General features: G+C 66.7%; 2 protein-coding genes across 3 annotated transcripts; both read left to right on the top strand.

Annotated features, from left to right (window-relative positions):
• Positions 1-96: 96 nt before the first annotated feature.
• Positions 97-4,916, top strand: MFRP (membrane frizzled-related protein). 2 transcript variants are annotated; one of them, XM_074927503.1, is made up of 13 exons: positions 97-221; positions 326-437; positions 682-810; positions 1,149-1,310; positions 1,391-1,634; positions 1,728-1,858; positions 2,017-2,142; positions 2,299-2,375; positions 2,527-2,675; positions 2,857-2,987; positions 3,482-3,616; positions 3,771-3,898; positions 3,978-4,916. In XM_074927503.1, the coding sequence occupies exons 1-13, from the start codon at positions 168-170 to the stop codon at positions 4,200-4,202; spliced, it is 1,803 nt and encodes a 600-aa protein (XP_074783604.1). In that variant the 5' UTR covers positions 97-167; the 3' UTR covers positions 4,203-4,916. The 2 variants fall into 2 exon arrangements, with proteins under 2 accessions (XP_074783604.1, XP_074783605.1); XM_074927504.1 differs by lacking the exons at positions 3,771-3,898; positions 3,978-4,916 and adding an exon at positions 3,707-3,770.
• A 984-nt stretch (positions 4,917-5,900) lies between these two features.
• C1QTNF5 (C1q and TNF related 5) lies at positions 5,901-9,136 on the top strand. The gene is made up of 3 exons (XM_074927463.1): positions 5,901-6,360; positions 7,222-7,454; positions 8,061-9,136. Exons 2-3 carry the CDS (start codon positions 7,241-7,243, stop codon positions 8,576-8,578), a joined length of 732 nt encoding a protein of 243 aa, XP_074783564.1. The 5' UTR covers positions 5,901-6,360; positions 7,222-7,240; the 3' UTR covers positions 8,579-9,136.
• The last annotated feature ends 2,024 nt before the right edge of the window (positions 9,137-11,160 follow it).

Here is an 11,160-nt window from a genome sequence, read left to right as displayed (position 1 = left end):
CGCTGCCACCGCCTCTGCCCCGGTGTGCGGAGCGGGGGTCCCCACGCTGCTCCAGGACCAATGGGGGCAGCTGGGGAGGAGTGGGCAGGGGGGCAGGCAGCTGTGCTGGGGGGCAGAGCGCACTGGGGAGGCTTTTAGCCAGGCTGCGCTGGGAATCGCCGGTCGCCATGAAAGACTTCACCGAAATCACGCTTTGTCCTGAGGCTCTGGACCACAGCAAGGTAGGGCTGGGGGTGTGGGTGCCACCTAGGGTCCCCACCTAGCCACCCGCGGGTCCCCACAGCGTGCTCCCTGTGGTGCCACCTGCACTCTCGCTCTCCTGCAGACTGAGTTCTGCAACCCTGTCTTCGAGGGTGAGGAGCCCCGGGCAGCACCAAGCTCCGAGCACCCACCGGATGAGGACAGCACCAGCCCCGTATCACCCCGGGATGGCCTCGGTACCAGCCTGGGGGTTTGTACAACACCCCTGTCCATGGGGCCACCAGGAGCAGCCGTGGGTCTGGGAGCAGGGTGGTGGGGCAAGTTCCCTGCTCCAGGACTGCTTAGGGGCCTCACTGGCACCCTGGGGACAGGAGGTCAGGATGTGCCCAGCCGGGCTCAGCCGGCGGTGCAGGCAGGTGGCAGTGTGGGGGTATGGCTAGCAGCACCCCGGCTCTGCCCGCTTTCCTCGCCTTCCCGCAGGCCGGCAGCTCTGGGGCCAGGCAGACTGGCGGTACCGTGCTGACTGCAAGTTCACGTGGCTCTGCGTGGCTCTGATGAGCGCTGTCCTCCTCTTCCTCATCGCCCTCCTGATGGGCATCGTCATCCATCGTGAGTGCCAGAGCAGGGGGGGGGCTGGGGGACGGGTTGTGGGGTGGGGGACACAGATCTGGCTCAGAGTGGGAGAGGGGCACAGAGAGGGCATCCATCCTGCACAGGACCTGCCAGGGTCTGCCTGCTGTGGGGAGAGAGCAAAGGGGATCTTCCTGGGAGGTGGCAAGGTCACCGGGCCCTGTGAGAGCTGTGGGGGTCCCCTGGGACCTGCACCCCCATGGGGCTGGGTGGGAGCACAGGACACGGGGCTGGGTGGGCTTCCTAAGGCCCTCGCCTGCACTGCAGCCACTTCTCCCTGCTGGGGCTGAGCTGTCCCTGCTCTTCCCTGGGCACAGAGCTGACGTCCCTGCAGCCACCCGGCACCCCAGGCACAGCCCTGCATGCCCGTGGCACTGCCGTCACCACTGCAGCACCCACCCGAGGGGAGCCCCCCGCCTCCAAAACAGCTGCCACCCCAACCCAGAGCTGGCTGCCCGCAGCCAGCACGGCAGCACCGGGTAAGTCCCGTGCAGGGCGGTGTGCCGGGACAGCGGTGCCCTGCAGCACCAGCTCATGCCCATGCTGTTGCCCCGTCCAGCCTGTGGTGGGACCCTGCGCGGCCCCGAGGGCTCCTTCAGCTCTCCCAACTACCCCGGTCCCTACCCACCCGACGCACTCTGCATCTGGCGCATCGAGGTGGGCCCTGGCCTCGCCATCCAGCTGAAGATGGAGACGTTCAGCGTGGAGGGCACTGCCTCCTGCCTCTTCGACCGCGTGGAGCTCTACGAAGAGCAGGGGGCCAGCGGCATGGATCCTGCCCCGGCTCGGGGGGGCCCCACCAGGTAGGGCCCCTCGTACCCGGGGAGCATGGCAGTGCAGAGGGGAGGGGGCAGCATCACCAGGGCGAGCTGCATGGCCCCTTGTCGTGCCTCCAGGTTTTGTGGCAACGTGCCCCCCCCGACCTTCAACACCAACTCCAACCACCTGCGTGTCACCTTCGTCTCCGACAGCAGCGTGGGCGCCCCAGGCTTCAGTGCCCACTACCGTGCCGTGGCCCCCAGTGAGAGTGAGTACCCCCACCCCCGGGCACTGCCAGGATTCCTCGCTGCAGGCAGGCAGCGGGGAGTGCCGGGGGGGTCTCCCATAACACCCGGGACACTGGGGCACGGGAGGGTGCCCAGTGAGATGCCACCGCCAGCCCGGCCATCTCTGCCCGCGCTGCAGAGAGCTGTGGCTGGGACGAGCACGTGTGTGACCAGGGGCTCTGCCTCCACCTGGGCTTCGTCTGCGATGGCTTCCACGACTGCGCGGACAAGAGCGACGAGGCCAACTGCAGCCTGAAACACAAAGGTGGGTCAGGCCCCCACCTGCAGCCCCCAGCCCCCGTGGCACCCAGCCAGAGGGCACGGTGACGGGCAGTGGGAGATGGAGGGTGGCAGGGGAGAGGGGAGACGGAGCGAGGGGAGAGGGGCGGGGAGTGAAGTTGCATGTGGTGTGTTCCTCCAGAGTGCGGGGGGCCGCTGACTGCCTTAGAGGGGCACTTCTCCACCCCGAGCCATCCCCAGCCCTACCCACACCAGCAGGTGAGAGAAGGGATGCTGGCGGGATGGAGGCGGGAGCAGGGTGAGGGTGTGAGGGCAAGCAGGGAGGAAGGCAACCTCCCTCCCACCGGGGAGAGCTGGGGGTGCCCCCGTCCGGCTTCACAGGTGTCGGTCGCTGCCCCCTGCCCTGCAGCTGTGCCTCTGGCAGATCTCAGTGCCCGTGGGCCACGTCATCGACCTGCAGTTCCACAACTTCAGCCTGGAGACACACGAGGACTGCAGCTTCGACTTCGTGGAGGTGCACGACAGCGCAGGCACGGGGGTCGCCAGCCTCATGGGCAGGTACAGCCACCCCCTGATATCTCCAGTCCCGCTGCGCCAGCACTGGGCTCTCGTGGCTCAGCTGAGGAAACTGAGGCACAGGGCAGGCTGGTGAGGAGACACTGGAGAACAGAGTTTGGGGAGGTGCTGGTTGGCCCCGCTGCCCACCCTGACCCCATCCCTCACTCCACAACCCCGGCAGGTTCTGTGGCCACCAGCTGCCACCCACCCTGACCTCCTCACGCCATGTCATGACCATTCTCTTCGTGGCAGACGAGGGAGTAGCAGACGACGGGTTCTTCGCCACCTACCAAGCCCGCAATGCCACAGAGAGTAGGTAGCCAAGTGGGTAGCCCCCTAGAGGGCTTGTGGCTCTTCAAGGCAGGCTGGCTAAATCCCTGGAAAGAACTGCTCTCACCCCACAGCTGACCCTGCTTGGAGCAGGAGGTTTGGCTACAGGTCCCTGGGGCCCCTTCTTACCTGAATTACCCTGTACCCGAGTGATCCTCGCCATGGAAACGTGGCCTGGAGGGGCTCACCTGCACACAGGCCCCATCCATCACCTGAGGGCTGCCCCCAAATGACCCAGGCAGGGAATTTGGGACCCCGCTAAGCTGGGCCAGCGATGGTTACCTGTGGGCCGTGGCTGCAGGCGGCAGTGCTCTGCGACCACTCACCTGGATGTCCCCTGGCCAGTGACCAAGAAGAGTGGAGACAGGGGTGGTCGGTGTGGGAACAGGCTGACTCCTAGCCACAGTCAGCCTGTTTTCTGCCCATGCCCATGCCTGAGCCTATGCCCTTCTGCACTGGCCCCTCTCATCATACAGAGACCTGCAGCCCCTCAGAGTTCTCCTGTGGAAACGGTGAGTGCCAGGCACTGGAGTCCGTGTGTGACGGCTGGCATGACTGCCCCGATGGTACCGACGAGCTGAACTGCACCGGGGTCTCCTACCCAGCCTTCGGTGAGTGCCACCCCTGGGCGCTCACTCAGCCCCCCCTGAGCCCACCTGGCCCAGGCGACACACTGGCAGCTGCCACATGGCTACCATCAGCCCGAGGCACGCCTTGGGGGCATCAGTGCTGCTATGAGAAGTGAAGCACCTCATCCTGGGGCAGGGTCTGTCTGTGAGCCCGTGGCGGTGGAGATGTGCCTGGGACTGGGCTACAATGCCACCTCCTTCCCCAACATCTGGCTGGCCATCCCGGACCAGGAGGGAGCCGCTGAGGTGCTGCAGGACTACCAGGTAAGCTGCCCCGGGGGCTGCACACGGGTCCGTCCGCCCCACATCACCCCGTGCCAGGCTCAAAGTCGCTTTCCCACAGACGCTGATGGAACTCGCCTGCTACCAGCACCTCCGCCTCCTCATCTGCAGCCTCTTTGTGCCCAAGTGCATCCCGGACGGTGGCGTCCTGCAGCCCTGCCGAGCCGTGTGCCTGGCTGCTGAGCTGCAGTGCCAGCAGTCCCTCGGCCTCCTCGGCATCCTCTGGCCCATCAACTGCAACATCCTGCCCGACTCCAGTGACCCCATAGAGTGTTTCCAGCCCTGACCCAGCAAGAGAAGAGCAGCAGGGGCTGAAGCAGCCTGCCCAGAGCTGCCCCTCCACCCCAGATGTCCCTCCCATCATCCTCCTGTTGCAAATACCCAGCTGCTGGGGTGGCCCCCATCAGCAGCACCCCATTGCCTGGCTCCTCACCTGCCCTGGGGTCAGCCCCCTCTGCTCAGCGCTCAGCTCAGTGCCTGGATGCCATGGGCTTGCCCACAGGACCAAGTCCCTAGAGAGCAGGTGCCCCTTCCCATCCTTGCTACAGGGAAAGGCTTGTGCTGGAGGGGCTGTGCCCACAGGTTGGAGCTGTGCTGGGGACACCACGCAAAGTCCCCCTGCCAAGCAGCAGGATGGTAGCAAGAGGGTTGGCACTGCCTCCCCAACCCCAGGTGTGTTGGCCAGAGTTGTGCATGGTTCCTAGCCCACTTCTGTCTTTCAGCCTCTCCAGGCTGTGCACAGCCTCTTTCCCACAGTCCTCAGGCAGCTGCTAGCGTAGCAGGGGAAGGGTTAACTCTCCCCAAATGGAGCAAGGCTTCGCCAAAGTGAGCCAGGCTGCAGGGCTGCCCAGGGCTGCCCATGTCCCACAGCCCCAAAGCCAGCAGAATAAACAGCGTGAGGAGCTGACAAATTCGATGGAGCAGGTGGCTCATTTGGGGAGGGTCTGTGTGTGGGACCTGCCAGATCCTAGGGAAAACTGAGGCATGGGCCAGGGGAGGGAAGACAGGACTGGGGGGGGACCTGAGCTGGAATAGAGGGGCACAGGGGAGACTGTCTGCAGCGGGGACTGGGCTGCTGGCTGTGTCCCCAGTGGTCTGGGGGGGCTTGCAGGGCCCCAGGGGGATGGATGGGTCTCAGAGGGAGTCAGGCTGGCAGCCCCATGGTGCAGGGACATAGCAGGGCTGTGGCCCTGCCGCCTGAGCTGGCCATGCTGGCTTCGGGCCATCCCAATGGTCACAGGCCTGGCAACACCCCGTGGCCACAAACCAGCTCCCAGCTGGCCAAAACCAACAGCCTCTTCACACCTTGGGAGAGAGGAGGCAGGCGGCTCCCTGCCAGCACCCAGCCGGGCATCCGGGACAGAAAGTCTCAGCCAGCAATGTCACCCACAGCACTGAGGGCACTGGCACAGGGAGGAGAAAGCCAACAGCGCCGGCATGCTGCCCACTGCCCTCACCCACCATGAGCCCATGGGAAAGTCCCCTGCCCGACTGGGGTTACTGGGAGCAAGGCCCACTCAGACCAGCACCACCCTGCCCTTGCCGCCAGTACGACACCGCTGTTCCCGCACAGCCCCCGCTCCCCCCGGGGCTGAGCCCACCAGGCTCCTTCTCTCCTCGCATGTGCCAGCTGCTGGGAGCTGGCTGCAGGGCACGGGGACTCCCCCCAGCCACGGCACCGCCCGCTGCTCCCCGCCCGACGGTGTCCCCTGGACGCCCTCGGTGCTGGAGCGAGTTAAAGGCAAGCTGGGAGCGCCCTCGAAAGCTCTGCTGCGTGCTCCGCGCTCCCCAGGGCTCGCCCTGCTTCTGGCACGGCCGCGGCGCTGCTCTGCCTGCGCTTCCACCTGCTTGGCCCCCCGGCTGGGTCCTGCACCTCCCCACGGGTGCTCCCGGGGCTGACGCTGCCAGCCTGTGTGTGCCCTGCCGTCCCTTGGCTCAGCCCCGCTGCCAGGGACAGCCCCGCGGCGGCCAGGCCGGGGACCCCCACACCCCGAGGGCTCCTTCTTCCTTCTGCTGCCCCGACCCTGCCTGTCTTGGCTGGCTTTCCCTCCCTTGGCCTTTCTCTTGTCCCGCTTGCACTCTGCTGCCTGTTTCCTCTTGTTTCCCTTCCCTCAGTCCTGCTGCCCGGGTGCCCAGATGTGTTCAGCCAAGAGAGTTTGCAGCCCACGTCCCCTTGCCAGGCTGTCTGTCTCGCTCTCCCTTCCCCCTGCTTAGAGCACTTCTGACACCATGGGATTATTTTTCTTTTTCCCCTTGTCTTTGTAGTTTTTGGCTCCCAAGGCCCTTGATTTCCTTTGGAGTTTGGGAGGAGAGACGTGAGGAGGAGGGAGGGGGGGGAGGCTGCCTTTCCTAGGGCCTTCGTCAGAGCGAAGCCGTCAGGAAGAGCCGCAGCCGCTCCACGCCGGAGAGCAGCGAGGCGCCGGGGCAGGAGCCGTGGGATCGCGGTGAGTGGGGCTACCCAGCTCTGTCCTCCCCGCGCCGGGGGCAGCTGGGACTCGCTGGGGTCCTGGCTCTGGTGCCTGGGCGGAGGAGAGACACTTTTCTCCTCCTTTTCCTCTTTGTTGCAGCCGTCGCGTCTAGGACGGGGAAGAGAGCGGATTTCCCAGGGCAAGGCCACGGGGAGGGGGCCAGCGTGGGCCGTGGGGCTCCGCTCTCGCTGCGCCGGTGTGGGAAGGGCTGGGGGCAGCCCGGGCACCAGGGTGGTCCCCGACACCGCGGTGGTGCCGGGATGCTGCGGCCCCCGGCAGCCGTGCCCCGGCCGGGCGTGGAGCAGGGATGCTGCCAAGGGCTGGGCCGTGATGCAGCCCCACGCTCCCCGAGCGGCTGCCCCGCCACGCACCGCCCGGACACAGCGAGCCCTCCCCACGCACGGCTCGCAGCTCACCCGCTGCCCTCCAGCTGACACCCCAGCCGGCACCCCCCCGCACCCCCGTAGCCGGGCACGCCGCCGATGTGGCAGCTCCCCCCCAGACACCCCCCAACCCAGAGCTCCTGTGTCCCACGCGTGCTGCAGCGCCCGCCCCAGCCCGCTGGTCCCGGCACCCCCATGAGTTGTCCCACGGCGGGGCGCAACGGGGGGCTGCGGGACCGTGTGGTGGCACAGCCGGCGCTGGGGATGCTGCGGCAGGTGCGGCCAGCCATCAGGCCCTGCTGTGAGGAGAAGCTAAAAAGCCAAACGGGAAAGAAGGGAGGAATGCTCCCCTGCAGACTTCCCACACTCGCTCCCTGCCAAGCCCCGCGCGCCCATTTCCCAGCCCTCTCCACTGAGCTCCCCAGAGCCGTTACCCTTCTCTGCCCCCTTCCAGCCACTTCACGGCAGACAAGATGAAGCAGCTCTTCCTCCTCTTCTTCCTCGGGCTCATCACCGGCTCCTTGCAGATCGAAGACAACAAGATCCCTGGGTTGTGCTCAGGGCAGCCGGGCATCCCGGGGACACCGGGCCTGCACGGGGGCCAGGGTCTGCCAGGCAGAGACGGACGAGACGGCCGGGATGGGGCGATGGGGATGCCGGGGGAGAAGGGCGAGATGGGCCCTCCTGGTAAGAAAGGAGACATCCTGGCTGGGGAGGGGGACCTGCTCCGCCCTGCCTCTGTGGAGTGCCCTCATGCCAGGGGGTGAGCCCTGGATGCTGGCACAGAGCCACATTGCCAAAGTGAGAACAAATCCTGCAAATGTGCCCCATTTATGCCACCACCACCCCGCTGGTCCTGCCTGTGGCGACCATGTGCTCCTGCAACAGGCAGCAGCTCCCCATCAGTGGCAGAGCTGTGTTTCTCCCCGCCCCCACTGCTATCCCTCTCTTCACCCCCCTGCTTTGGGCGGACCCACCAAGCTGTCCCCGAATATGGGGGCATCACCCCTGCCCTGGCTCCCGGGCTGGGGTTTCTCCCAGTCTGGGAGCGTTTCTCCAACTCTCTGTTGCCGCTGGGCCTCCTTATCCCATGCGCTTACCCCTCCCTGCTCGAGCTGCTTCCCCAGGCAGAGCGCTGGCCACGGCGGGTGTTTGCCATCCGCATCCTGGGGGAAGCTGGTAACACTGGGGGGACTGGGGCTGGGTAGGGGGGCTGGAGGAGCTCCAAAGGCAGGGGGCAATGCTGGTGGCGGTGGCTTAGAGGTAACCCTGTCCCCCTCCTGCCTGCCCCAGGAGCGCCCGGTCCCCGTGGGGAGGTGGGCAGCCCCGGCGTGGATGGCATGCACGGTGAGAAGGGGGCGCAGGGCGAGTGCGCGGTGGCCCCCCGCTCGGCCTTCAGCGCCAAGCGCTCCGAGTCACGCAGCCCACCGCTGGCGGACCAGCCCATCCGCTTCGACGTGGTGCTCATCAACGAGCAGGGCCACTACGACCCCACCACGGGCAAATTCACCTGTGAGGTGCCCGGCCTCTACTACTTCGCCGTCCATGCCACTGTCTACCGTGCCAGCCTCCAGTTCGACATCATGAAGAACGGCCAGTCCATCGCCTCCTTCTTCCAGTACTACGGGAACTGGCCCAAGCCCACCTCGCTCTCGGGGGGGGCCCTGGTCCGCCTGGAGCCCGAGGACGAGGTGTGGGTGCAGGTGGGTGTGGGGGACTACATCGGCTTCTACGCCAGCGTCAAGACGGACAGCACCTTCACCGGCTTCCTGGTCTACTCCTACTGGCAAAACTCCGCCGTCTTCGCCTGAGCCTGCCCTCGGCCGCGGCCGGGGCGCGCACCCCTTCCCAGCCACCGGCACCCCGGGGAGGGCAGTGCCGGCGTGCGGCCGCGCGGGAGCCAGGACACCAGGCCCCCCGCCCCGCTCCGCTGCTGCTGCCCAGCGCAGGGCAGGAACGCAGCCTCTGCCGCCCCAGGGGTGGTGGGGAGCATCCCTCCCGCAGCGCTGCCTAAGAGCTAAGTCTTATCTTCAGGCGCCCAGCTTCGGAGCAAGAGGCCTGCGCCAGGGAGCTGCAATAACCCGGTTGCCATATGTTACTCGCCATAGCCGCCTCGGCACGCAGCGTAGCCCCGCTGGCACGGGCATGGCCCCCCGGCCCGTGCTGCCAGCTTCTCCCCGCGCACCGAGCGAGCCCGGGGCTGCCTGGCCGCTGGCACGGCAAGGGGCCCGTCCCGCCGCGGCCCTGGCATGCCCCAGGGCTAGCAGCCACCCTTCCCATCACTCCTGCTCCCTGCCCTCCAGTGCCTCCCCCTCCTCTTTCACCCTCAGCAAAGGGGGCCTCGACCGTACCCTCAATAAAGGGCTCCCTCAGCCACGCGTGCGCCTCCGCCTGTGCGCCCCTGCCTGCCTGCCAGGTCCTCGCCACCCCGCGGGGACCCTGCTCCCGCCGGCAGGGCTGCCCGGGGGCCCGCGGGACCACCCCGGGGTGTCCAGGGGCCGGTGCTGGGCCACCGCCTGCGACAGCAGGGCCAGCGGTAGCCACTAGATGGAAGCATCGGCGTCCCTTAGCCAAGGCACCCGCCGCTGCGACAGTCCCCAGCGCTGCCTTCCCCACAGCCGGGGGAGGGAGGGGGCCGGCGGAGCGCACACGCACACACAAACCCCCCCTCGCCCCCAGGGGCCCTGGCTCACTGAAGCTCGACGGCGAGGACCGACGCCTTGCTGGGCGAGGGCCACCCCGCTGGAAGTGGGCTTGCCCCGAGGGGAGGCAGAGACCCTGGCCCAGAGGTGGGGAGCAAAGGGAGGGGGGGGGGTTGGGGGGTCTTGCGGGTCCCCCCCTTCCTGCCTGCCCCACGCCCCAGTGTGAACGCGGTGACCCGCCTCTGAGAAAGGGCCCTATTTTTAGCAGGAGAATGAAGAGCTTCCTCATTCCTGCCCAAAATAGGTCCCTGCGGGGACCAGCCAGGGAGGGGGCTTTTGGCCAGGGGCCCAACTCCTTCACGGGCTCTGCTGCGGGCGAGGGCTGGGGACGGCTGCTCTGCCCGGCCGTGGGGTGGCAGCTGGGCTGGGCTCTTCTCCTGGCCATGCCAGCAGGACCCTGCAGGCACTCACCAGCCCAGGACGCCCCTCACGCAGCTGGACAGCCACCTCCCCCCCCGGCCCAGCTGCCCCCCAAGCCCTGCTGCATGGAGCCCCCCTGACTATGGCCATGGCTCTCCAGCACGAACAAACCCTGCGGCCCTGCTCGCCTGCCCTGGCTGGGAGCTGGGCCAGGCTGGCAGCAGCCCTGGGGCCAGCCTGAATGCCCCTGGGGAGGGCCAGCACCACCCCCAAAGGGGGCTGCCCACAGCCCCCCACCCCGGGACTGGGCACCTGGGGCCAAGGGCATGTCACTCTGCAACCTGCCTGCCTGTGCGGGACCGGGGGCGATGCAATGCACAGTCCAGCAGTGCCAAGGGTCACCCCCAACCCATAAGGGCCTGTGGAGGTGCTGGGAGCGGGGGTGAAGCCTCGCTCGGCCCTGGGGTGCTGAGGGGGCTCTGCGAGCCGTCTGGCAGGCTCCTCTTCCCAGCCCCAGCTGCAGGATTGGGTTACGGCGGAAGCATCTGTTTGGGTTGACGAAGGCCTTTTCTGTAAGTAGAGCCACCCAGGGGCAAACAATGCCGCAGAGCAGATCGATGGCCGGCGGTCTGTTCGGGGAGGAGGAAAATGACTGTTCTTGAGAGGAGGCCAGGGGAAGCGTGTGGGGGCTGGGAGCATCCTCTGGTCCCTATCACGATGTGGGGGAGCATGGCTAACAGAGGCACAGCACTTGGCACAGCAGTTTTAGGGGCTCTCCTTTCTTCGAGATGCTCTTGGTCTCCTTGACGCTGTCTGGGATCATTGGGGGACTGCTGAGAAACATGGGGGTGCCTGCTGCTGCCTGGGGAGGATGAGGAGGAGGATGAGGAAAGGATAAGGGAAAGACAAAGGAAGGAGAGCCACAAGAAACCTTGATTTCTGGCAAGTTTCTAGTAAGCTCCAGCTGCTTCTGACGAGCTTTACCAGCTGCCCCTGAGAAAGGAGTGCTTGAAGCCCCTGTTCCAGCTGAGCCCAGGTTAGGGAGGGGCCAGCATCCCATAGCCAGTGCAAGGGCGAAGCCTGTATCAGAGCCAGGCTCAGCTCCCAGGTACTGTAGTGCAACTGAGGGAGGCAGCAGGTTGTGCAGAAAGGTGGGTTGTTTGGGGTTTTTTTTAATAAAAAAAAAGTGCTAGCACCTCTTCTCAGAGCAGCACGTGCGTCCTCAGCCCACCGAGGTCACAGCCCCCAGCAGCCATTGGAGCAACTCTTCCTGCAATGCTGGAGGACTCAGCCTGGCCAGCCCTGAGCTGCAGAGGGTGCCCGGGGCCTCT

Source organism: Athene noctua, chromosome 26, assembly GCF_965140245.1.
Source record: "Athene noctua chromosome 26, bAthNoc1.hap1.1, whole genome shotgun sequence".
Taxonomy (NCBI): Eukaryota; Metazoa; Chordata; class Aves; order Strigiformes; family Strigidae; genus Athene; species Athene noctua.
This window is presented reverse-complemented; position numbering and strand designations above follow the sequence as displayed.